The 25606-nt window shown below is 34.1% G+C and overlaps 5 protein-coding genes across 9 annotated transcripts in view; 2 read left to right on the forward strand and 3 right to left on the reverse strand.

Moving 5' to 3' along the window:
• Window positions 1-25606, forward strand: part of LOC134838028 (endoplasmic reticulum chaperone BIP-like) — a 260113-nt gene that overhangs the window by 156970 nt on the left and 77537 nt on the right. The gene's annotated exons all lie outside the window — the stretch shown is intronic.
• LOC134827772 (uncharacterized protein DDB_G0283357) lies at window positions 2734-11390 on the reverse strand. Of its 5 annotated transcripts, XM_063840580.1 has the most exons (12): window positions 11119-11390; window positions 7639-10625; window positions 7461-7572; window positions 7125-7388; window positions 4590-4904; window positions 4298-4530; window positions 4104-4241; window positions 3782-4031; window positions 3526-3720; window positions 3379-3470; window positions 3137-3319; window positions 2734-3077 (listed from the first exon to the last, which is right to left on the reverse strand). In XM_063840580.1, exons 2-12 carry the CDS (start codon window positions 10492-10494, stop codon window positions 2997-2999), a joined length of 4719 nt encoding a protein of 1572 aa, XP_063696650.1. In that variant the 5' UTR covers window positions 10495-10625; window positions 11119-11390; the 3' UTR covers window positions 2734-2996. The 5 variants fall into 5 exon arrangements, with proteins under 5 accessions (XP_063696650.1, XP_063696647.1, XP_063696649.1 ...); XM_063840577.1 differs by having other exon boundaries at window positions 7125-7572; XM_063840579.1 differs by having other exon boundaries at window positions 7125-7385; window positions 7461-10625.
• LOC134828107 (syntaxin-7-like) lies at window positions 11790-13553 on the forward strand. Its single transcript, XM_063841073.1, has 2 exons — window positions 11790-12647; window positions 13413-13553. Exons 1-2 carry the CDS (start codon window positions 11988-11990, stop codon window positions 13503-13505), a joined length of 753 nt encoding a protein of 250 aa, XP_063697143.1. The 5' UTR covers window positions 11790-11987; the 3' UTR covers window positions 13506-13553.
• Window positions 13773-19237, reverse strand: LOC134828105 (sister chromatid cohesion protein PDS5 homolog B-B). Its single transcript, XM_063841072.1, has 7 exons — window positions 19080-19237; window positions 18248-18734; window positions 15915-18186; window positions 15718-15854; window positions 15040-15379; window positions 14402-14614; window positions 13773-14346 (listed from the first exon to the last, which is right to left on the reverse strand). Exons 2-7 carry the CDS (start codon window positions 18709-18711, stop codon window positions 14197-14199), a joined length of 3576 nt encoding a protein of 1191 aa, XP_063697142.1. The 5' UTR covers window positions 18712-18734; window positions 19080-19237; the 3' UTR covers window positions 13773-14196.
• On the reverse strand, window positions 20399-21505 carry LOC134829739 (mitochondrial import receptor subunit TOM20 homolog B-like). The gene is made up of 3 exons (XM_063842978.1): window positions 21301-21505; window positions 21107-21182; window positions 20399-20982 (listed from the first exon to the last, which is right to left on the reverse strand). Exons 1-3 carry the CDS (start codon window positions 21428-21430, stop codon window positions 20736-20738), a joined length of 453 nt encoding a protein of 150 aa, XP_063699048.1. The 5' UTR covers window positions 21431-21505; the 3' UTR covers window positions 20399-20735.

The following is a 25606-nucleotide window of genomic DNA, read 5'->3' on the forward strand; positions in this document are numbered from 1 at the left end:
GACATCGATGAACAATGAATTTATGATTAAAATAATGAGAAAAGTGTTTAATTTCCTGATGACCATAAGAGGATAAAAAGAAAACTTTTCTTCAGCTAACAATGCGAGACAAACGTGGTGAGGCGTAATTTAATAAGACCAACAATAACTGAAGAAATTGAGAATATGATGTTTTCGCACGTTGCACAGCTATAAGAGTTATAATAATGAAATGAGAAAAAATTATCATAAATAAGAGAAAATATCGAGATTTCTTGACAATAATGACGACATTTCGAGAGACACAAGAATAAGAAAAAAAAATAACAATTTCAATAATTTCATGAATATTAAATTAAAAATTATCCTCCAGACATTTATTTATGGATTTGAATGCAAATTCGACCAAGATGGAGTGTTGATGATGTGAGGTTTATTATTTAATTAAATGGGATGAAATATTGAATGTCTGAAATATTTTCAGTACTGCAAAAAAATTTGATTAAAGCTTAAATTTTAAAAAAATTTGAAGAAAAGTCAAAATAAAAGTTAATTTTTTTAAGTTTTTGAACAAATTTAAATGAATTAAAAATAAAAGTAAATTAATTTTTTAAAGTTTTTGAACAAATTTAAATGAATTAAAAATAAAAGTAAATTAATTTTTTTAATAAACTAAGTCTGCATGAGGAAGAATCGTGAAAAAATCGAAAATTGAGAAAATGGAAATCATCTTCAGAATGACTTTTTATTCAATTTCAAGCTTAAAATTGCTCAAAAATTGACTTGCAAAATTTATCACGATTTTAAGTCTGCATGAGGAAGAATCGTGAAAAATTTTATTTGTTCGAAAATTGAAAAAATGTGAATGGAAATCATCTTCAGAATGACTTTTTATTCAATTTCAACCCTAAAATTGCTCAAAAATTGACTTGCAAAATTTATCACGATTTTAAGTCTGCATGAGGAAGAATCGTGAAAAATTTTATTTGTTCGAAAATTGAGAAAATATGAATGGAAATCATCTTCAGAATGACTTTTTATTCAATTTCAAGCTTAAAATTGCTCAAAAATTGACTTGCAAAATTTATCACGATTTTAAGTCTGCATGAGGAAGAATCGTGAAAAATTTTATTTGTTCGAAAATTGAAAAAATGTGAATGGAAATCATCTTCAGAATGACTTTTTATTCAATTTCAACCCTAAAATTGCTCAAAAATTGACTTGCAAAATTTATCACGATTTTAAGTCTAAGAATCCAAGAATTTTAAGGAAGAATCGTGAAAAATTTTATTTGTTCGAAAATTGAGAAAATATGAATGGAAATCATCTTCAGAATGACTTTTTATTCAATTTCAAGCCTAAAATTGCTCAAAAATTGACTTGCAAAATTTATCACGATTTTAAGTCTGCATGAGGAAGAATCGTGAAAAATTTTATTTGTTCGAAAATTGAGAAAATATGAATGGAAATCATCTTCAGAATGACTTTTTATTCAATTTCAAGCCTAAAATTGCTCAAAAATTGACTTGCAAAATTTATCACGATTTTAAGTCTGCATGAGGAAGAATCGTGAAAAATTTTATTTGTTCGAAAATTGAGAAAATATGAATGGAAATCATCTTCAGAATGACTTTTTATTCAATTTCAAGCTTAAAATTGCTCAAAAATTGACTTGCAAAATTTATCACGATTTTAAGTCAGCATGAGGAAGAATCGTGAAAAATTTTATTTGTTCGAAAATTCAACTAAATATCATGTCATAAACATCAATATCATATTTTTCGACAAAATTCAGGAGTAAAAATAAAGGTTTACTAAAAAGTTTAAATTTTGATATTTTTTTAATGAAAAAATATTTTCATTAAAGTTATTTTTTTAAATTTTATCATTTTTATTTTTATCATTAAAACTGTATGAAAAACGAACTAAACTTGCTTAAATTTAGATTAAAAAATCATATGACAAAAAATTCAAAAATTTCTTAAATGTTTATTTTAGACTTAAATTTGAAAAAATGAAATGAACGTCCAAATACATTAAAAATTGACAAACAAAAAAATGAAGAAAAAGTTTAAAAAATTTTTGTTTTTCATTGAAAAACCACAACGCGAAAAAATTAGCGCTTATCAAAACCACCTCTCTGCGAAATGAAAAAAAGTCATTGAAATAATGACGCAAATTATATCTAAATACTTACCGCTGCGTCGCTTTATTAATAAACATCAAAACCAGTAATTATTAAGTGGGCCCTCTCTCTGGGAGTGCGTCTAATGTGTGCATGTGCATTTCATAATGTCATGTTAATCTTCCGTTAATTAATTTTATTTATTTATTATGTTGTTGACTCCATATTAAAACCAAATTACGCAAACGATTTTCCGCGTAGTTGACGATGAAAATTTCCGATCTTATCTCTTATTTGTCAAATTAATGGAAAAATTATTAGTTTTATTTAACTTTTATGGTCATTGATCTAAATTTTAAATCGCTTTTAATGCAAATCTTATCAATCCATTAAAAATTTTATTAATAAATTTCCTTTGTGACTCATGAAATTCCGAAATTTGCATGGAAATAACAACCCGTCGCTTCCACAAAAGCAACGCAAGGTCAGACAAAAGTCTCACGAGGATAAAAAAAAGGTTTGCGAAATTAGATGATTGATGATGACAAAAAAATGATTTTTGCACGTGGTGTTGATTTGTGCTTCAATAAAAAAATGTTTCGCTTTAAATTAATAGTTATGTATTTTTATTCGTTATACAATAAATTTTGCAGTATAGTTAAGTTTTTTTTATATCATCTCTACAATTCTACATGTATGCCTTATATATGACTTTTAATGAGAAAAATATTTGTTCTTATGACTTTTAACGTCTATTTATGACTTTTTGATCACTAACCAATTATTTAAATTTAACCGAAAAATTCTTTGCAATTTTTTTTTCAATGTAAGGAAACTCAATAAAAAGAAATTTATAACAAAAAATGCAGCTTGACATCATTTTTATCGCATTTTATTGCGATGCCAGTTGAAATCGGTAGTTTCGTTCGAGAATTTCTACTTCGCCCCAGACGCTACGAACATCTTTGAAGATCTAAAATTAAAAAAAAATGTAAAAAAAAATATTTTTTTATAAAAAAAAATGTTCATTACCGATGCAAGCCATTCATCGTGTGCGAGTAATTGATTGAGAATCGTTGTTGCTTGCTTCCCGGGATCTTCTTGCAGCTTTTGATTAACACTTTTTGCACATTCAATGTACATTAAATACTTTTGATGACTGATTTTGTGTAGTAATTGGAAACGGGATGAACAAATGCGACAAAGAATGAAACTCTAAAATTAAAAATTTTAGTAAAAATTAATAAAAAAATATTTTTTGAGGCAAAAATTACCCTTTCGTAAACTGCTGGTTGGCGCAGGGTACATTGTTCCAGCGTTAAAGGATTGTAAGGGTTGCCACTCAATTGAATGCGGACAGAAATTCCTATTAAAAAATTAATTTTTAAAAATTTTAGATGAAAAAATAGAAAAATTCTTACCTGGTTGATGACAAGCAACACAAACAAGATGATTTAACTCGTTAGTTTGTCCCAAATCGCTCATAATATGGTACGTTGGGAATGTAGCGATCGACATCAGCATGTTGCGTGGCCATGACGTTATCTGTAAAAGTCTTTGTTTTCGATTTTCGGTGATGTCGTCGATGGATTTGACGCGCATCAGGAAATATTCGTCTAAAAAAGTCAAATTTTTCATATAAAAAAATTTTTTTTCAAGAAATTTTTTAAAAATTACCTTGTTCGTTCACAATTTCAGTCAGGAAATTCGAATCAAGTGCCTGCGATATCAGCGTTTGGATGTAAACTTCAAAGTTATCTTGATACTCGAGTGTATCTTGCATGACTTTTTCTAAAAATTGTTCCGTGTCGTCAATGGTCATCTCGTTACGCACAAATTCAACGACAGATTCCATGTGTGTTTGATTGCGGAAGCGCACAGGAATTTTAACATACAACTTTTTGCTCTCCGGCGTCCATGCTGCATACTAAAAAGGCGCAATTATAAAAATTTTTATAAAGGTCAACTCGTCACATTGAAAATTTAATGTTTTTATTACCGTCGAGACATTCTTGTACAACGTCTTGCCATTCATTTCGAATGGCTCGTACTTTTGTAGCAAGGTTTTTCCATCGACGCGCCAAATTGCCGGCCAATCTTGGATGAGTTCGGTTCGTACAACGACAAAATCGCCAGTCTAAAGACAAAAATTAACGTAAAAAATAATTTTTTCGAGTAAAATTTGAAATTTACTTGAAACTCCTCCACATTTCCATACGGGTTCATTTGCTGCTGCTGATACTGATGCTGATGCGTCATCATTTGTTGTTGCTGCGGATGCATTTGACTCGTTTGCATGTGACTCGGTTGTTGTTGCATTTGGTGTGCTTGTTGATTATATTGCTGCTGATGCTGTTGTTGCGTTCGTTGTCCGTGATCGTCGTCACTCGAGTAAAATTCGCCAATTCCCGCGCCTTGGGCAGCAGCTTTACAGCAAAAAATTTAATTTTTTATCGCTTTCTTAAAAAAATTGTTCAAATCTTACCTGATAAAATATTCGAACGTCCCATTGACGCAATTGGTCGTTGTCCTCCGCCCCTTCCAGCTGCACGTGAACCTCGATTTCCAGGAAATCCACCACGTTTACGCTTCACTTTATTTCCGTAATAATCTTCTTCCAAGCCGCCTTGCGTTTTATCCTCCTGCGGAGTCCATGCGGGATCTTCATCCGAGTCTCCGGCAAATTCCGCCGGTTCTTCAGCCTCATTTGCGTCAGTACGAGTGATTAATTGCGTAATATCGGCAGCGCGTGACTTCGCACGTCGATATGAGCTTTCACGACGTTGAATATTAAAAGCATCTTTTTGAAAAAAATCACAAAAAATTAAGAAGAAAAGTATGAAGCCAACATTTTTTTTTAAATTTTACATCAGAGGCAGCAAAATATTCCCTTTTTCTTGTGTTTCGGTTTGAAATCGCTCATTAACTTGTGTCGCTCGAAACAGAACGGTGCTCAAAAACGCATCTCAAAAATTTACATATTTTTCCAAATATTTTTTTTTTGTTAAATTTTCAAACGTTAGAAAGAGGTGCTACCATGATGTAAAATTTAAATCCATTGATGAGAATAAAAAAAAATATTTTTTTTTAATTTTTTGATCGATTTCTTTTCATTTTTTTATTTTTAATTTTTTTTATCAATTATATTTATAGATATTTAAATTTTATCCCTATATATACTTTTTCGTCAAAATTACAACTTTTTTTACAAATTATTTTTACGCATCATTATATACATAGTTTTTATATGCATATATTTCTAAATATATGTAAGGAAAATGATTTTTTTGCATAATAATTTTTTTTTATTTAAATATTACTTTTTTTCTTGTTTTTTTTTATTCTTTTAATAATAAAGGCTACCGCAGAATTATTTACAAAAACAAAAAGTAATGTACTTATTACACGAGCGTTCAATAATAAGTCAAACGTCTTAATTATTATTAATATTTTCACAGAGTTTCTTTATCTTCCATAAGTTTTGCTTTTTAAGTTACATATTTTTTAACATCATTTTTTTCTCTAAAAGCTTTTTTTTTCTTAAATGATGTCCAAGAGAGAATTGATAAGAAGCTGACGTGCTATTTATTTTTACATGGCTATTTTTTAGTCTATTCTATTTGTTTTTTTTCTTGTATGGCGCTTTAAAAGCAATATCTCCTCCTAAAATCTCGTTTATTTTTCATGTTTTAATCTTATAAAAAAAATGTTTTGTAAAAAAAATTAAATAAATATTTTTATGGAGATTCAACAACTAAAAATAATTACTATAGCAGACTTTTTGCTGAAGCAAGTTCATTTTTTGTAATTTTTTTTTTTGGTCTGGCAATTTATTGTTCAGATTTCCCATTTGTTTTTTTGAATATTTTATCACCCGGTAGCACCCCTGCCCGTTTATTTTGAAAAATAAAATTATTTTTTTAAAGGTCGAATATGTAAATTTTCAATTTTTAATTTTTTTTTGTGTGTTTGACTGACTTTGGCTACTTGGATAATTTTTTTAATTAAAAAAAAAGTGTGAAAACATCGGAAAATTTAATTGATTGCATCAACCTCAAGCGCATCAACAGACCACAATTAAAATTAAAAAAAAAAAATAAAATTTTGGTGAATTTTTTTTTTATGGCACTCAACAGTCGCAATTTTCAGCAACTTAACGGTGGGTAAAACAAAAAATCTAAAAAAAGCGGAGAGGAAAAAATTTTCTTCGTTCATCGTCTAATGAAAGGAGAAGAAGAAAGGAAAAACAGAGTCCCATATACACACATAGGCGAGTACAGGACGCTTTATTATCCTGCATGCGTTTTTTTTACACTTCTTTTTATCATCAGCCGTCGTACGAAACTTTTGATAGAGAGAGGAAAAAAAAAGTAAATTTATGTACGAGCGCATGGAACCTTTTTTGTTGCTGTACGGGACGACGTACCTAATTTAATCATGAACGTAGCCCAACAGCAACATGACGACACACGTACACGACACATAAATAAATTTATATTTTATTATTCAACTTTTGTTCAACATTTTCTTTCATTGCTGTAAATTTTGTATTTTTGCCCGAAAAATCAATAAATGGCATATTATTTGTTGTTATTGAACAAAAAAATACAAAATATCTATGAGAACGACGGTAAATTATTAAAAATAACAATGCAACGCGTAATTATGATGCGCGAGTCACTTTTTGTTTACTTAAAAAAGCGACGAGTATAAAAAAAATATTTTTATGAAGTACCGCCTTTAGTTTCTCTTCTTTTTTGTAATGATACAGAAGGTAAAATAAAAAATTAAAATGTAATTTACTGATGTTTTAAAAAAAAAATCCTTTGTGTGGGTCGCGCGCGAATATACGACGAAGATGGAGAAAAGGAGAAGCAGAAAATGATTGATAGTAGATATTTTCCTTCGTTTCGAGAGATAAAAAGACAAAAAAATCCAAAGTAGCCGTGAGATTTTGAGCACCGCGGAATATTTTACCATCTCTGACGCCGTATGGCAAAATCAAAGAAATGGAACCCACCTTCTTCGGGTGTCCCCGTGCCGCCATAATATGCTTGTTGCATCATTTGCGGCTGCATCATTTGCGTTTGATACTGAGCTTGGGGCGTTTGGAGCACCGTAGCGCCCACCGGAGGCGCAATAGTCTTTTTAGGCATGGGTTGTTGAATTTGTTGCTGTTGATTTTGCTGCTGCTGCTGCATTTGCTGTTGTTGTTGCATATAAGGATTTTGCTGATGATGCTGCTGATTTTGGACAACTTGTTGTTGCTGCTGCTGCTGCACTGCTAAAGTCGCGTTATAAAGATTCAATCGGTCATCGGACATGGCATTACTTTGAGGATATTGAGGATTATTACCTGATGACGCGAGCATTTCGGGATTGTTGTTGTTGTTATTCGAGCCAGCGCTGTTATTCGTTGTTGTCGCTGTCGCTGGCGTATCGTACTTTCGCTTCCGATAATTTGTGCCCTGATGGACATTTTGATTATTAGTACTACTACTTTGGGCGATGCCATTGGCAACGGCGTCAATTACCTGTTTTTGCGTATCCGACGGATTTTGTGATGCATTGTAGTTGGATTTGTTCCCGCTCGTGGGCGTTTGTTGATTTCCACTGGCTCCGGAGCGTTGCCATGTTGTCTTTCGACCTCCGCGATTCACGGGAGGCGGAGAGACATCACGATCGCCTTGCAAAAACTTCAAATAACTCGACATGAAGCCTTTATTAGCTTCCGCGGGCACATTGTACTTCTTTTGTGTCGTATTGCCCGTCGTCGTTGTTGTCGTCGTCGTCGTCGTATTTGGTCGAGCGTTATTTTGATTGTTAGCTGCTGATGATGACGACGCATTGCTCGTCGTGTTATTATTATTTGTCGCGGGAGGATTTCCTGCAAGAAAACCCAGTTCATCCTCAATGTTCGGCACAACGACATTTTTCGGCGCGTCGTCTTTCGACGATGTTTCTACCCCCGTCGCCGACGATTGCGAAGAATATTGCGAATCGGGTGTACCTGTATTTGTGTATTCAGAACGCGATGGCAACCCATGAAAACCGGGAAAATAGGCGGGAATATGCGGATGTGGCATCATCAAAGGGGGAGGATGTTGCCCTGCCTGACTGTTAAACGCAGAGGGCTGCGAAAAATTCGAAGAACTAGAATTGGGATTGAGATTCCATCGATCAAAGTCGAAATACGTGCCATTTTGCGATTGATTCTGAGAGGAAGACGAAGCACCTGAACTCGTATTTGAGCTATGAGCCGGCGGAGGAACGCGATCAGATTCCCTATTATTACTACTATTATTGCTACTTGTCGTGTTGTTATTAGCAACAGGTTTATCGGCATTTTTACGTCGTCCCCGACCCGATTTGGGCTTTTCTGGCGCGACATCTTGCGTACTTTGTTGCAAATTTTTCACAATGTTCATTGGATCTCCTCGCCCTAAGTCCGTTAAACTAGAAGCTAATGGCGCAAGTGTTTGTTGGGGCGTCGTCAAATCATAAATAGACCTCGTTTGCTGATATGGCGGAATAATTTGTTCCGAACTTAAAATCACTACTTGCGATTTTTGACCTGAAGCGGAAGAAGAAGAAGAAGCGTTTTGTCGATTTGCCGTACTTTCCCATGCGGATTGCGGGCTCTGTTGTAATTGACTCGATGATGAAGAGCTATAAGAGTTGGGGGAACTTGCCGATTTGGCATGATGATCTGCCACACTGCCAAGTGCTCGTTGAATTACCGAAGAATAAGCCACTGTCTGATTATTGCTTTGAGCCGAAGATCGAGCATTCGAGGATTGTTGCTGCTGCTGCTGCTGCTGAGGCGATGACTTGTAAACGGGTTGTTCGGGCGATGCCATCGAATTCATGGGACTGTTGTACATGGGATATGCCGGAGATGCTTGTGACCTATTACTGATTATCGGACTGGGAGCTCGTCGATCGGATTGATTGTTCGATTTGCTCCTACTTGAACTCGCTTGATAGTCTTGGGGCGATTGCTCTTGACTATTGGAGTATTGCGTTCGATAATTCGACGAGGCACTTTGTTGTTGGTAATGCTGGCTAGTAGCTGTGGAGCGATTATTGCTTGTGCTTGACGACGATGTCGAAGAGGAGGAAGAAGAACTGCCTTTTGCCGAGCTATTACTGCCTGAGTAATGCAACCGACCTGGCACATCCATAATTGAGTAGCTAATTGGGGAGGATTGTTGAACGACGGATGACGAAGAAGAAGAGGAGCGATCGTCATTGCGATCTGAATAGAGTTTCGATTGGGCTTTCGTGTTTACGGGATTAGATTTGTTTGCGGAAGGGACCACAAAACTCGAATTATTGCGGGAATTGTTCGCGGAAGAGGCGTTCGTGGAAGAAGACGAACGTTTTGTGTCATTTTGAGGGGTGCTTCGACCAATGTAGACTGGCGAGGGTTGTTGGGGCGTCGCCGTTTGACGCGAATTTTGCGGCGACGGGGCAGAAACAATGCACGATTGCTGTGAACTAGAAGAAGAATAGGAGGACTTACGGTTAAGATTTGATGCGGCGGTTGAGGAATAATTATCCGCAGGACTTCCGCCGTATTGCTGTTGACTACTTGAACTCGAATAGTAGGAATTGCCCGTAGATGACGGTGGATTTTGCTTGGATTGTGTCGCGGGCGAAGCGAGTGCTCGTCCCTTGTTCGTTTGCGACAATTGAGAATTTACATGATTCTGGAGGGTTTGCGCTGAAAACGCGTGCGTCCCGAACGCATTCGGGTTGTCGTAATTGCTCGCGGATGCTCCGCTGGCGCCCGGCGTTGACGATGCGCCAGAAGAGCTCTTTTGCGTCGTGGTAGCTGGGCTTGAGGGTGCTATATCATGCGATAAGATACCAAAAGAACTAGAAATCTGATTGTTACCTTGCCATGCGAGTGCAGCACTCGCCGCACTCGGCGTACTCGATTGATCGAAGAAACTTGCTTGCGAACTTGCTTGAGCAACTGCCGCAGCTGCTAACTGGTGTTGACTGTAATTTTCGCGGATCAAATCACTGGTTGCCGTATCGACTTTGTTGCCGACTTGAACTTGTGCTGCTTGCGCCGCGAGACGATGTTGCGCATTTATCGTCGAACTGTAGTGTGCGGGCTTCGGATTGCTTCCGTGATGGAAAAGAGGCGTAAAAACGGATTCGTAGCCAAGACCGGGCGGCGAAACGAAGCCTGCGGCATTGAATGCCGTACCCGGAGACGTTCCTAATGACGTCGCTGTATGCGCTGCTTGAAGCAAAAGTTGAGGCGTTGCCGATTGAACGCTTGCCGTATTCGAAAGTCCTCCGGAATTCGCCGCAGCTGCTGCTGCCGCCAAATTATGTATGCCGTGATTATACGAGGGATATGGCCAAGGATCCATAATTGTAAATTTGTGGTTGTTGTTGCTTGATTGATGTACAAAAATCGTGTCGTTTGTTTATCATGAACAACGTTCTTCTACATATTTCACTTTCTGATGCACTTGACGCCGTGAACGCGTCGTAAATTCACCTGCAAAAGAAAAAAAGCAGTCATTAATTGTCAACAAAAAACAAAAATTTCGTCATCGTGGAAATTTGTTCTCATAGATAGACTCGCAAACAGACGATTTTCTGCATGCACATATAAATCTAACATAAAAACGGGACTATCACTCATTGCGAATGGGAAAAGCAGCCAGCAGCAGCAGCACATACACAATAATAATAATAATAAAAATAATACAAAAGGTTCTTTAGAAACTTGTTCATCTCTCTTCTCTGCTGTACACACTGCTTTGCACTTGTCTGTTACGTACCCACTGCGCTGTGTGTGTGTGGAGTTTTTTTTTTACTATCAAACGCCCGTCGTCGTCGTCGTCGCAGAGCTATCTATGAGTATACGTGACTTTTTTTTGTATGCGTATTATTATTAGTTTTTCCAATTTGACCAAAAATTCTCGCAGAAAAGCGCGTTTTGGCACACTTGGCCTGCGAAATGCCCAAATTTTCGACGCACTACTTACTTTTTGCGTGCCTTTGGTGGCGCAGACAATGTGCTTTTTGCACAATACGCGGTCAAAAATTGTAAAAAAAGGTCGCGCGTCGAAATCCTATTGATGACCGTTTGGTCTCAATTTTTGCGTGTTTTCTTTGCGTTTCCGCCGGAATTTTTGTGTAATTTGCACGTTACACGGTCTAGAGTAGCGCTTTTTCACACATTCGCGCGTTCTTTTGCACTTTTAACTAGCCAAAAACGATTTATTCTCGTCAGCCCGTTTTTAGCCCGATTTTTTAGTGTGTGTGTGTGTGTTCAATGTCCGTCGACCCGATGCTTCCATCTGATACGGGGACAAAAAATTTTTATTTGGCACCTTATCTAAACCTTTTTGATAATTAAAAATTTTTTTTTCCAATTAAAAATCTGTGAAAAATAAGAAAATTTTTTGAAAATTTTAAACTTTTTACCTATTAAATTTCAATTTTTTAAAAAATTTTTAAAAATTTTTCATTTCATTGATTGTATGGTTGCCTTATTTCAGCATAAAATGGCGGATATTTTGTGAGACGAATGAAAATGATAACATCCCGATGCATATTTGACAATTTTTTGATGACCAATGCCCGATGCACATTTGAAAAATTTGACGTTGCTGTCATTTTCGTATGTCTCGTACAGCCTGTGGATGAAGTTTCTGTACGAAAACCAAAATAAATGACGAAATCATCACAACAATTTACTTTATCTCGCTAATTATTGCTTTTGTTCGATAAAACCTCGTCTTTGTATCCCACTTATCAGTGCATTTTTGTCCATTTACAGCAGTTTTTCGTGACAAAGACCCTTAAAACACTCCAAAAATTGCCCGTCGTATGTTAATCTGCCCCTCTGAAGATGATCGATGAAGAAGGATTCCAGCAACAGGCGACGCAGATCGGTGCTCGCATCCGAAAAGTCCAACAAAATGTCGCCACGATGCAGAGACACATCAACCAGCTTGCCCAAACGCATGGCGAAGACCAAAGTGTGAAGCAACAATTTCATCGGATGCGACTCGATACGCAACAGTTGATCCAAGATGCGGATTCGTCGTTGAATAATTTGAATTTTGGCTCGGCGAGACATTTAAAGTTGCAACGAGAACGTTTGCTTGATGAATTTGGATCGGCGATCAATGTTTTTCAAGAAGTGCAACGGAAATATGTTGAACAGGAGAAGAAATTCGTGCGTGAAGTCAAAGAGCATCGACATGAGATGATGAGCAAACATCCGACGGAAGATCCGTTAGAAGCTGATTTGGGATTCCCGTCAACGCATCCAGCATCACAAATTCAACAGCAAGAAGAGATTGACTTGCGAGCATTGGAAGAACAGGAACGAGCGATTCAAGAGCTCGAGGAAAATATCGCGAATGTGAATGAAATTTATAAAAAGTTGGGAGCTCTTGTTTATGAACAGGGGACTGTAATTGACTCGATTGAGGCTTCGGTTGAGAATACTGCGGCATTTGTCGAAGAAGGAGCGCAACAATTGCAACAAGCTAGTCGTTATCGGGTAAGAAATTTCATTAAAGGTTAAAAAATTAAAAATGTTTTCGATTTTTGCTTCAATTTTAATGTTTTCGAGAAATTTTTAAGAGGGAGTATTTGATATCGAGTATTCGAAATTTAAAATTTTTTTTTTACTTTTTCAAATTTTAAGAGAAAAATTATAAATTTTTTAGAACGTTTTAAGACCAAATATTAAAATTTTATAAAAATTAAGAAGTAGAAAATTTCAAAAATTTCTTACTCTTTCACATTTTTAGTGAAAAATGATCAATTATTGGTTCATTTTTTTAAAAGTTAAAAATTTTCTTTAAAAATCAGTCAAAAATTCTAAATATTTGTACTTTTTCAATCGAAAAATTATAATTTTTTGGTACTTTTTGGAATAAAATTTTTCTAAAATAAATATTAGGTAATAAAAAATTCAAGATTCTCCCATTTTTTCAAATTTTCTGTAAAAATTTAAATTTTTTTAAATTTATCAATTCTCAATATTTTTTAAAAATAGAATCAATTTTTTTTAAATCAGTAAAAAATTAAAAATTTTCTTATTTTTTTAAAATTTGTAAAAATAAATTGTAAAAAATCCCAAATATTGGGAAAAATCTAAAAAAAATTCGATAAAAATTTTATTTTTTTATATTACTCAAAACACTCGATATTACTTTGCTTTAAAATTCTCTGAAATCGAAAAAAAAATTTTTTTTAAATTTTAATATCGACCTAATTTCATTTAAATTTCAAAAATTAACCGAAAATTTTTCTCTTTCAGAACAAAGTTCGTCGTCGCAAGGTATTCCTCATACTTCTGGGAATCGCGATTCTGTCAACTATTTTCCTCGTCTTCTACTTCGGCAGTAACTGAATTGAATTTTGATGATCTGTCTCTCCCACAAAGTGTGCAAAGAATTTATTTAAGTCGACTGTTTAGGATGTGATACTACCTAATTACTACCTACCTACTACTAAAGAAAGAGGCCTTACTGAGTGCTAAAATATACAAATAACCTGGAAATCACAAAATATCTCCAGATATCGTCCAAAAAAATATAAAAATAACCAATTTATATATGTTTACACAAAATACTAACAATTTATATGAAAATGATGTGTTTTTTTGGTAATAAATCTACTATCTTTATTAAATACGAATCCAATTGATAGTTGTCTGTGGTTTTCTTGCTTGTATATTTTACTGTAGTATACAAAGAATTTATCGTTTAAGAATAGTTTATAACTAAAACTGCTTGAAATTTTTTTACATCTCCATCATTGGTTGCCTAAAAGTCGCTGACACACAATGAAATACTTTTTTTTCTTCACAATTTTTATAGAAAATCTCAGAAATTGAAACAAATTTAACAATAATTTTTCTTAATTTTGGTCTAAAAAGGATTCCAAACAATTTTTTTTGGACTTTAATTTTTTTTTTGTTCTTTATCTATGCTATGTTATGAGAGACTACCTAAATTTTAACTTATTGATCATTTTTTAAATGAGATGCTTAAAAATATACAACTTACAATTTATTTATACTTTTCTATTTTAATTTTTTTTTAATTGTTATTATTTCCTCGCAGAGTCCTTTTGGCGGGTGGTTCTTCGCCATTCGTGTCTGTTGTCGTCGTGCCATTGTTCTCAGCTGTCTTTGAGCTATTTTCTGCTGCACGTTTCTGCACAATGGATTTGTTAACCGTTTTTGATGACTACAAAAAAATTAAGTTTTGGATTTTTTTTTGAAAAATTTTAGAAGAAACTTACGAGAATCGAAGGCACCGTTTTGGAGCTAACTGTGTTGTTAAAGTTGTACATGTCGAGTGGAACGTAAATTTTAGTGTTTTGATAGGTTTCGGGCTGCTGCTGAAAGTACATGTCCGGAATGCGTGTGTATTCGAGTGAGAATTCCCTCACTTCTGGATATTGAGCTCGTGTGACAATGAGATGCATCGCTATATCACATATCGCATACATTTTCTGCAAAGATAAAAAATTGTAATAAAATTATTTAAAAATTTGATTAAAAATTTAGAATTTTTTTTTAAATAAAAAATTAAAAACATATTTTATTAAAAAATCCAAAAATATTTTTTTGAATAAAAAAAAAATTAAGAATATTTTTTTTTAAATTTAGAATATTATTTTTTTTTTTTAAAAAATTAAAAAATTTTTTTAATAAAAATTTAAAAATATTTAAAAAAAAAAAATTTTTATAAAAAATTAAAAATACTTTTTTTAATAAAAAATTAAAAATTTTTTTTTAATTTTTAAAAAATTTTTTTTATAAAATAAGAAACTTTATAAATAAATTTTTTTTAAATTTTTAAATTTTAGAATATTTTTTTTTATAATAAAAAATTAAGAATATTTTTTTTATAAAAAAAATCAATTAAAAAACTCACTTGATTTGTTACTGCATCCTCACTCCGTAACGCATCCTTGTGATTTTTCATGCGATCAATCACATTTTTGTAGAAGCCGAAGCAGAAAAACTCCTTGTGCGACACAAGTGGCTCGAGAATGAGCCACAGACACTTTTCGACGGTACGCAATTGCGTACGATTTTCCGGATCTGTGAAATTTGGGTCGTGCGTTAGCAGGGGAACGGCAAACACGAGCATGTAATCAGGTAAAATCAAGGGTAATTGATTCATAGCGCGCTCCACATTCACGTACTGCTTCATGTATTCACGACGACGCGTGACATCTGTCTCGATACTTTGCTTTATTTGTTGAAGTAATCTGGAAAAAACGAATCAAAGTTGGCCATGAAAGATTTTTTCTTCATAAAAAGCTAAAAAATGATGCGAAAAACTTTAAATTCTCTGGTTAGAGGAAATTTCATGAATAAAATTCAAACAAGGAACAAAACAACAACACCCCAAGATGTAAAAATTAATTTCTAATAAGATTCTTTTAGAGACTAAAATCAAAAATCTCTCTTTTTAGAGCGTTCCATTCGATTTTACAAGCAATCCTGTTACTTTTACAGCAAAATGGTGCACATTCGTGTGTCTTGGATACACGCTCCCTTATTTCATCGTAATTTATCAGTTGCGAAAATGAAATTTCAAACTCACCTCCTGTCTGTTTCATGCCCTCCAAGTGCATAATAACCCATGAAATCGAGCGGGAGACACTTTGATGGTATGAATTTATTCAATCCTTTGTGTAATTTTTTGGCAAATATTTCACGAACTTCTGGAACGGGATCGATCTTCAAGCAAAAAACATAATTTTAGTAATTTTTCATGTAAAATATTGAATAAAAACTCACCATTAGTTGTGATAAATAGTAAAATTGTTCGGCATTAAATTGATCTCCGACGCCTTTTTGTTCGCAAATCTTGAGCATTGCCTTGCCGGCGCTCAAACGCAACCACGACATCTCGGCTTGCGAGAGTTTTTTCTGTTCCAAGAGATCTCCTTTCTGTTTGATGAACGCATGCAACATCCGGAACGTCTTTTGTGCCGACGCGACATCCTTTTTCAAGCCCAATAACCATCGTGCCATCGTTTTAAGACCCTCAACCTTGCATCGTGTCTCTTCGGGTAGTTCATCTTCCTCGCACCATTCCGTTTCGGGGACACTATCACGATTTTCCTCCGTCGCTTTGACTAACAGCTCCTTGACAATTTTCCGCGAAATGATATTTTTGATGGGAATCATGAATTTTTCCGGCAAATTGTACGCAATGTGTCCGAGACTCACAATTGCCGTGCGATAATTTGGCTTTTCGGGACTTAGGGCGACTTTTAGTTGTTCGACGATTTCGGGAAAGACATCAACGGTGGCAGTTGACGTCGCATTTTCCGACTGCGTATTGACAAACATGCAACGAATCGCGTGTTTTGCCTGCTTTGGTGTTCCGGTCACAGCAAAAAGTTTACACAACTCACCGAGCTCCTCGACAATTTGCGGAAATGATTCAACGAGAGGCTTGTATCGCCCCAGATACGTAAAGGCTTTGAGGATATAGGGTGCGACATAGGGCTCGTCGAAGCTCAGGAGCACAATCATGTGTTTGAGGATCGTTTCGTGTTGGAAATGGGCGGAAAAGACGTAAGCCAGCACGGAAAGGAGTTTTAATCCACGTTCGCCAACGGAATCGCGTGGCAAGCCAATGTCATTCACCATGGGACCGTCATTTAAACAATCCTCAATGAGATCGATCAACACTTCGATGGAATTCTGATCGACCATAACCGACGCAATTCGCTCCAAAAGCATCTTTACCGTGTTGTAATACAAATTTGTCATTATCGGTTGTCCCAATTTCTTCAAGACGATCGTCATGGTATCGGCGCAATCCTTGCAAACGACATCCCGCTTGAGAATTGTCTCCATTTCGCGAATCAAATTGGCATCGCGACGCATGTGACTGCTAAACTGCGTCAAAAACTCTTGCGCTTTTACGGGTTCCGGCAGTTGTTTCGCAATGGCAGTGCATTTGATGTTCATCTCTTTCTGTACGGCAGGCGTAATTTCCTTGATGCGATGCAATTTGACCCAATCCGACACGGATTTTCGAACTTTTAGCTGATTTTTTTGCAACTCGATGAAAGCTTTTGTCGCGTTATCGTCACACGTGCCAAGCAACTGATACAATCGCTTCATCCGATCCTCCGCCGACAATTGATAAGGAACTAGGCAAGTAATTAATAGACGTTCAACCAACAGACGATCCTCGATGCCTGTCATGTAGTATCCGTGCAAAATCTTGTCTTTGATCCAATTGAGGCTTTTTCGTGTCGCCGGATTCGCATTTGGATCAATCATAAACTGCTTGTAGACCAAAGCGAGACCATTTAACGCCTCCTTTCGTATTTTAAACTTTTTATCTAACGTGCGTTCTTTGACGCAATTCAGTAAATCTTCTGATTCCGCGACTATGTGAACGTCACGTTTCGCTGTTTCAACGATCGCCATCACAACCTCGTAACGAACAGTCTCTTCGTTGTCGTGCGAGCGTTTTTTAAGTTCCTCAATGACATCTGCCCGCAAATCTGGATGGTTTAGCAAGAAATGCATCGCGCTTTGGACACATTTGATGCGAATCACGACACAAATGTCGTTGAAACGTCCTATGAAATGGCGCCAAAGTGCGGTATGTTGACGTGCGACAGTCGAACCTTTTTCGGAGAACATTCGTGCGAGCAAGGCAACGACTTTGAGACGATCGCTCTCCTGTGCGGTCTTTAATTTGATCTCCAGCTGCGACAAAACTTGCACTAAGACACTGGGCGCGATCGTATTTAGCTCGTAAATGATGTCGTAAAGCTTCGCTGAGATCTGGAGCTGTCTGTCGGGCTTTTCCATCAACAAGAGACGCGAAAAAAGTTGTTGGATGTACGGTTCGAGGGTGTCACTCGTCTTTACAACTAAATCCTTTGCGAGTGTGTATGCGTTTTTCTTTTGGGTTTTCAGTGGTTCGACAATGTTGATCAGGATGATGTCGAGAAGCTCGTTTGAAATGTTGTCGGATTCGGTGATCAAGGGGCATAACACGTCCAACATGAAGGATTTTACTTTTCCACTGTGTTCGTCGCTGTAAAAAATTTTTTTTTTAATGAAAATTTGTTAAAAAAATTTTTAAATAAAATTCTTACTTGACAATTTTGAACAATAACGCGAATAAAGTGCAAAATATTTGTTGACAATCTTCCAGTTCGAAGCACATATTGAACGATTTGACGTACGCCAAGTTCTCCAAGAGATAAAAGTAACGTTTGAATGCCGGATCTTTGGGGTCTGAGAGTCCCTTGAGTTGCTTGATCAAGAAATAAAAAATTCCCTTGATCTGTTCCTGGTCTTTGTACGGCGCTTCGGGCGCATAAACTCGCAGCACGTCGGCAATGCAACACGCGATCAGCAATTGGACGTCTTTCGAGGCGTGCTCGAGAAAACACGAATCGGCAAGATGCAACGCCAACGGAATATACTGCTCGTAAACACCTTCATCCTGACCCATGGCTTGCAGGGTGTGCGTCAATGTCTTGAGACGTCGAATCAACTCATCTTGCCCCAAATCCTCGGAAATGGGGCGACAACCTTGCGGATACACAATATTCATCGTCAATCAGATCACGGTGTCACCTGCGGAAAAACAAACAAAAGAAATTTCGTTAGATTTTGCTTTGTATCGTAGTTCATCGTTGGTAATATGAGAAGAGAATAAATGGCAACCATGACGATTTTTCCAATGTGCAAAGCGGATGTTTATGTTTTTTGCTTTGTTTTTCGCGAATGCAATGCAAAACGGAGCATTCGATGCATTCAAATAGCCAGAAATGCGAGATTTTTTGGGTTTTTCGCACTTTTTACGGATGTTTTGATACTTTTTTGCAATACAAAAACAATGAGCAAAAAAATCCTTGAGAGAGCAATACGACGACGACACTATAAGTACAGAAGCGCCATACAAAAACACGCGAATTTTACCTTTTTATCGTACATAAGAGAATGCTTTTCACTTTTCCACTAATCTTTAGCACTTTTTCGTATTATTTTGGTAGTTTCCGCTGTTCTTTAGTCACTTTTAGCTTGATTTTCGACGCAAAATACGAGACGCTTTGATACCTTTGGCTTCGGGTTATCAATTTCATTCGTCTCGTTTGAGGGTAAAAGTCACTATGGATTTCGTTAGCAATCAAGTCACGAGCCTATGAGACGATTGAAATTGATAACGATCACAGCGCCCTCTATTGACGTTAAAATTTAATAACGAATCGGTTTAACGGATTTTGAAATAACGAATCGGTTTTACGAATTTCAGAACAATTTTGTAAAATTAAAAAAAAAGGAATTGGTTGTACGAATTTTGAATTAACGAATCGGTTTTAAAAATTTCAGATCAACGAAAATTTCGAAATAACGAATCGTTTATTCAAATTTCAGATTAAGGAATCGGTTATACGAATTTCGGATTAACAAATTTCAGAACAACGAATCGGTTGAACAAATTTTAAAGTAACGAACTTCTAAGGAGTAACGAATCGGTTTTAAGAATTTCAGAATGACGAATCGGTTTTACAAATTCCAGAATTTCGAATCAGTTGAACAACGAATTTCAACAAATTAAAAAAAATGAATTGAATTTAGAATTAACGAATCGGTTTTACGAATTTTGAAATAACGAATCGGTTAGAAGAATTTGAGGTGTTTCAAATTTTAGAATTTCGATTGAACAAATTTCAGAATAATTTTGTAAAATTTTAAAATAACGAATCGCGTTAAGAAATTTTAAAATAATGAATCGGTCCAACGAATTTTAGAACAAAGAATCGGTTTAAGGAAATTTAAATAACGAATCGGTTGTACGAATTTCGGATTAACGAATCGGTTGGATTATTTTGGAACAATGAATCCGTTGAGCAAATTTCAGAAAAATTAATCTAAATTTAAATATCTAATAAATAATTAATTTTTAAAAACGAATCCAATTTTGAGTTAACGAATCGGTTTTGCGAATTCAAGATTAACGAATCGGTTATAAAGTTTTAAAGAATTAAAAATTTTTTTTTCAGAAACTCAAATTTCAAGTCCATGAAAAAATTAAATTTTTCACTTAAAACTTCTTTTCAACATGAAGCCATGACCCAAATTACTCGACTCCAAGTCGCCTACTGCAGTAAAAGTCCTTGATTTTCAATGTTTTCCTTACAATTTATTGTTTTTTCTATCATTTCTGTTTAGGTTATCATTTACATTAATTTACGGTGTTTGTTATTTTAGTGAATTTAGCAATTAAAATAGAAGTATTCATCATCAATTACAACAACAACAACTACAACTGTTAACGAGAAACGTTCAATTAATCCTAACTCTAACGATTTTGTAATTTTTAAAACTAAAAAATTTCCGAAAATGAAATTTTTTCTGATAAAAGTTCCGTTTTCTTTATTTTTTTTGTTAACAGAGAGTGTTGTGCGTAAATAATTTATTTTCTGATATTTTTCAAAGGAGAATAAGGAATTTAAGAAGTTGCTTGATCGAGATGTGATTTTTAATATATTATTCGAAAATATACGACAAATCCAATTGCGGGCAAGCCATCTACACTAAAACTCAATATTTTTTTTGTTGTTGTCAAACTCTCTATTCCAAGTCATCGGTGATTTCTTCAACCAAACGCGGCTCTTGCGATTCTGACGGATTTCCCATGACTCTCATTCGTTGGATAAGCATCGTGAAAATTTGTGCCGGCAATGTTTGTTGCAAAATTTGTAGCAACTGAGCTGGTTGTCCGCACACCACGACGGCATTCGCCAAATGCTCGACTCCGGTCTCGACTTCGCCAGCAGCGATCATAGCTTCACCCGTTTGGATCTCTTGCAAGAAGAATCTAAAAAAAAAGTTTAATTTTTAGTGACAAAAGTACATGTAACGTAGCGCACACACGCGAAGTAATCCAAGGGCAAAGGATATCGATTTTTTCGTCAATGAAGAAAATTGTTTTTTGCATTTACCTTTGAACTGCATCGTGATCCTGCAAATTTGGCATTTGAGTGCGTTTGGCACCGGCTTTCTTCTGTCGTCGTCTGCCTAAAAAGAGGAAAATGCATCTTTAGAACGCGAGATTTTTGTGATTTTCGAAGCACGTGCTGTGTGTGGTACACGGATTACACAATAGCACAATAAACAATTTTTTTTTTGGACTTACGTTCTCGGACTTTTTTCTTGTATTCCGGATCGCTGCGACGCTTGTGATCGAAGTATATGCAGTAGCCGAGAAATGCGACAGCGGCAGTGCCAAGTCCAGCGACAATTGCGGTACGCGATAGTTCCGTCATCGTGAAAATTGTGCTGGAAAAGTTTGGATGAAGAGAAAATGTGTTGATTGACTGACAGTTACCTAAGCAGGGTTGCCAGATGGCATGTTTTCGATTTCCAACAGCACTTCCATTATTCCAGGCTGGATGTCTGTTTCTATACGTATACACGGTACGATGATGTCTGTACGTCGCTACAGAAACCCGTATGTGAGCATAGTGTTTGTACAGAATTTTTTTCTGTGAGCTGGGAAATGTACAAAACCATTTTCTGTGAGCTGGGTCACGTACCGACATTTGATTGTCACCTAGGGCTGGTCAGAAGTCGTTGTTTGACACCTGGGGCATGTTTCTTTTTTTTGCACTGGGATTTGTCGGAAATTATTTTCTCTGCATCGGGGCTGAGTGTCGTGAGTGGTTTGAGTGACTTTGAGTGACTTTGAGTTGCCTAAGAGGCTGACCAGATTGTTTCCAGTTCAATCGGGGACACCCTACTTTAGTTGGCTCAAAAGCAAATTGAATGACTTAAATTTTAAGACATTAAGGATTTGAAATTGTTATCAAAATATCTTCAAACAAACCAAATTTTCTACAAAAAGTAAAAAATTTTTAATCAAAAACTATAAAATAGTGAAATAAAAAATCTTGACGAGAATTTCGATTTTTTCTAAAGTTTTTTTCTAGTCATAAATTGATAATTGAAAATTAAATAATATTTTTTTTTTAATTTACAGAGGAGGATAAAAATTTGTCAGAGGACTCTAATTTATCATTTTTAATCATTTTATAACTAAAAACTGCCAAAAAATTGAAACTGAAAAAATTTTTTTCCTTTGACATAGTTTTGTTTTGAAAACAAACTGTGTCAAAAACTGCGTCAAAGCGATTTTTGTCAAATCTTGCTCCAAATGGATAAAAATTTGTCAGAGGGCTCTAATTTATCATTTTTAATCATTTTCCAACTCAAAACTGCAAAAAAATTGAAACTGAAAAACATTTTTTTCCTTTGACATAGTTCTGTTTTGAAAACTAAATCAAGAGCAAAACTGTGTCAAAAACTATGTCAAAAACTGTGTCAAAGCCATTTTTGTCAAATCTTGCTCCAAATGGATAAAAATTTGTCAGAGGGCTCTAATTTATCATTTTTAATCATTTTATAACTTAAAACTGGCAAAAAATTGAAACTGAAAAAATTTTTTTCCTTTGACATAGTTTTGTTTTGAAAACTAAATCAAAATGTCAAAAACTGTGTCAAAAACTGTGTCAAAGCCATTTTTGTCAAATCTTGCTCCAAATGGATAAAAATTTGTCAGAGGGCTCTAATTTATCATTTTTAATCATTTTATAACTCAAAACTGGCAAAAAATTGAAACTGAAAAAATTTTTTTCCTTTGACATAGTTTTGTTTTGAAAACTAAATCAAGAGCAAAACTGTGTCAAAAACTGTGTCAAAGTCATTTTTGACAAATCTTACTCCAAATGGATAAAAATTTGTCAGAGGGCTCTAATTTATCATTTTTAATCATTTTATAACTTAAAACTGGCAAAAAATTGAAACTGAAAAAATTTTTTTCCTTTGACATAGTTTTGTTTTGAAAACTAAATCAAGAGCAAAACTGTGTCAAAAACTATGTCAAAAACTGTGTCAAAGCCATTTTTGACAAATCTTGCTCCAAATGGATAAAAATTTGTCAGAGGGCTCTAATTTATCATTTTTAATCATTTTATAACTCAAAACTGACAAAAAATTGAAACTGAAAAATTTTTTTTTCTTTGACATAGTTTTGTTTTGAAAACTAAATCAAGAGCAAAACTGTGTCAAAAACTGTGTCAAAAAAATCTTGCTCCAAATGGATAAAAATTTGTCAGAGGGCTCTAATTTATCATTTTTAATCATTTTATAACTCAAAACTCAAAAAATTGAAACTGAAAAAATTTTTTTCCTTTGACATAGTTTTGTTTTGAAAACTAAATCAAGAGCAAAACTGTGTCAAAAACTATGTCAAAAACTGTGTCAAAGCCATTTTTGTTAAATCTTGCTCCAAATGGATAAAAATTTGTCAGAGGGCTCTAATTTATCATTTTTAATCATTTTATAACTTAAAACTGGCAAAAAATTGAAACTGAAAAAATTTTTTTCCTTTGACATAGTTTTGTTTTGAAAACTAAATCAAGAGCAAAACTGTGTCAAAAACTATGTCAAAAACTGTGTCAAAGCCATTTTTGTTAAATCTTGCTCCAAATGGATAAAAATTTGTCAGAGGGCTCTAATTTATCATTTTTAATCATTTTATAACTTAAAACTGGCAAAAAATTGAAACTGAAAAAATTTTTTTCCTTTGACATAGTTTTGTTTTGAAAACTAAATCAAGAGCAAAACTGTGTCAAAAACTATGTCAAAAACTGTGTCAAAGCCATTTTTGTCAAATCTTGCTCCAAATGGATAAAAATTTGTCAGAGGGCTCTAATTTATCATTTTTAATCATTTTATAACTTAAAACTGGCAAAAAATTGAAACTGAAAAAAATTTTTTCTTTGACATAGTTTTGTTTTGAAAACTAAATCAAGAGCAAAACTGTGTCAAAAACTATGTCAAAAACTGTGTCAAAGCAATTTTTGTCAAATCTTGCTCCAAATGTATAAAAATTTGTCTGAGGTCTCTAATTTATCATTTTTAATCATTTTATAACTCAAAACTGCCAAAAAATTGAAACTGAAAAAATTTTTTCCTTTGACACAGTTTTGATTTGAAAACTAAATCAAGAGCAAAACTGTGTCAAAAACTGTGTCAAAAACTGTGTCAAAGCCATTTTTGACAAATCTTGCTCCAAATGGATAAAAATTTGTCAGAGGGCTCTAATTTATCATTTTTAACCATTTTATAACTTAAAACTGGCAAAAAATTGAAACTGAAAAAATTTTTTTCTTTGACATAGTTCTGTTTTGAAAACTAAATCAAGAGCAAAACTGTGTCAAAAACTATGTCAAAAACTGTGTCAAAGCCATTTTTGTCAAATCTTGCTCCAAATGGATAAAAATTTGTCAGAGGGCTCTAATTTATCATTTTTAATCATTTTATAACTTAAAACTGCAAAAAATTGAAACTGAAAAAAAAATTTCTTTGACATAGTTTAATAAATTTACCGAAACGTTTAAACAAATAATAAAAAAAATCATTAAACATTTAATTTAAAATATTTTTAATTTTCGCTTTGATCATATTAAATTTTTATTTTTTTTTATTTTTATAATTTTAATTTAAAAAATAAGAAAAAATAATAATTATTTTAAAAAATCCGTTACTTTTCCATCCACATGTTTCTTCTTAATTTAAAAAAAATCTGCAGACCTGCGCATTCGGTATTTCTTCAAGATAACTCTTATCATACAGCTTTTCATTCCAAAATTCCCATGTTTACATTTTTTATCACATGGCATTCTCTCTCACAATTTTCTCCTCGTACAACGTTAAAATTCTCTCTCATCGCAGCAGTAAATCGTTAAGGAACATTCACATTTTTTCCTTGTCCTTATATCGTACATGCGAACAGATGATATTCGGAGTAGCAAGTAGTATGGTTTGGATTATCAACAACGACGGCGGCGGCAGTGACGACGACGACGACGATACAACAACAAAATATAATAAAAATAAGCCTCTTTACCGGAATATTTTCAGTGTCGTGCGGAAATTCATCGTGATCGGATGGAAAGTTTTTTTACCACTAATCTCGAAAGGAAGTTAAATTTTTATGGAAAAATTATTAAAAAGAAAAAATTATTAAAAAATTTTTTTTTTACATCAAACAAAAAAATGATGACTTTTCATTCTCAATCATAAATTATCTGGTGTGAAAATAAATATGTTTTTATGGATATTTCGACATCAATAAAAAAAAACGAAGTGAAGAAATTTTCTTCAATACATCAACACATATAATAAATAATCATAAAATTTTTTTCTACATATTAAAAGAAAATATCCCAAAATAATGTTGTGTGAGGAGAAAAATTATGATAAAATGTGAGAAAAAAATAAAGAAAAATTAAAAATAAATTGTGTTACGTGTTAAAATTAAAATAATATCAATTAAGGCATTTTGTAGAAAATTAAATGTGGTCCCATATAAAAAATTGTTTAAAACAATAAAAATAAACAATCTAATTTATAAAATAGTTTGGCAAGCATAAAATTAA

The sequence above is a fragment of the Culicoides brevitarsis genome, chromosome 1, assembly GCF_036172545.1.
Source record: "Culicoides brevitarsis isolate CSIRO-B50_1 chromosome 1, AGI_CSIRO_Cbre_v1, whole genome shotgun sequence".
In the NCBI taxonomy this organism is placed as follows: Eukaryota; Metazoa; Arthropoda; class Insecta; order Diptera; family Ceratopogonidae; genus Culicoides; species Culicoides brevitarsis.

What these genes read in the sequence shown, in the direction of transcription:
- LOC134827772 (XM_063840574.1), bottom strand. Translation starts at nt 10,494, where the DNA reads ATGGATCCTTGGCCATATCCCTCGTATAATCACGGCATACATAATTTG. An exon ending in ACGTTCGAATATTTTATCAG is followed by an intron (nt 4,531 to 4,589) that starts GTAAGATTTGAA and finishes TTTGCTGTAAAG; the next exon opens with CTGCTGCCCAAGGCGCGGGA. An exon ending in AACCAGCAGTTTACGAAAGG is followed by an intron (nt 3,320 to 3,378) that starts GTAATTTTTGCC and finishes TTTTAATTTTAG; the next exon opens with AGTTTCATTCTTTGTCGCAT.
- LOC134828107 (XM_063841073.1), top strand. Translation starts at nt 11,988, where the DNA reads ATGATCGATGAAGAAGGATTCCAGCAACAGGCGACGCAGATCGGTGCT. An exon ending in AACAAGCTAGTCGTTATCGG is followed by an intron (nt 12,648 to 13,412) that starts GTAAGAAATTTC and finishes TTTCTCTTTCAG; the next exon opens with AACAAAGTTCGTCGTCGCAA.
- LOC134828105 (XM_063841072.1), bottom strand. Translation starts at nt 18,711, where the DNA reads ATGAATATTGTGTATCCGCAAGGTTGTCGCCCCATTTCCGAGGATTTG. An exon ending in TTATTGTTCAAAATTGTCAA is followed by an intron (nt 18,187 to 18,247) that starts GTAAGAATTTTA and finishes AATTTTTTACAG; the next exon opens with CGACGAACACAGTGGAAAAG. An exon ending in GGGCATGAAACAGACAGGAG is followed by an intron (nt 15,380 to 15,717) that starts GTGAGTTTGAAA and finishes CGTTTTTTCCAG; the next exon opens with ATTACTTCAACAAATAAAGC.
- LOC134829739 (XM_063842978.1), bottom strand. Translation starts at nt 21,430, where the DNA reads ATGACGGAACTATCGCGTACCGCAATTGTCGCTGGACTTGGCACTGCC. An exon ending in CAAGAAAAAAGTCCGAGAAC is followed by an intron (nt 21,183 to 21,300) that starts GTAAGTCCAAAA and finishes TCCTCTTTTTAG; the next exon opens with GCAGACGACGACAGAAGAAA. An exon ending in GATCACGATGCAGTTCAAAG is followed by an intron (nt 20,983 to 21,106) that starts GTAAATGCAAAA and finishes CTTTTTTTTTAG; the next exon opens with ATTCTTCTTGCAAGAGATCC.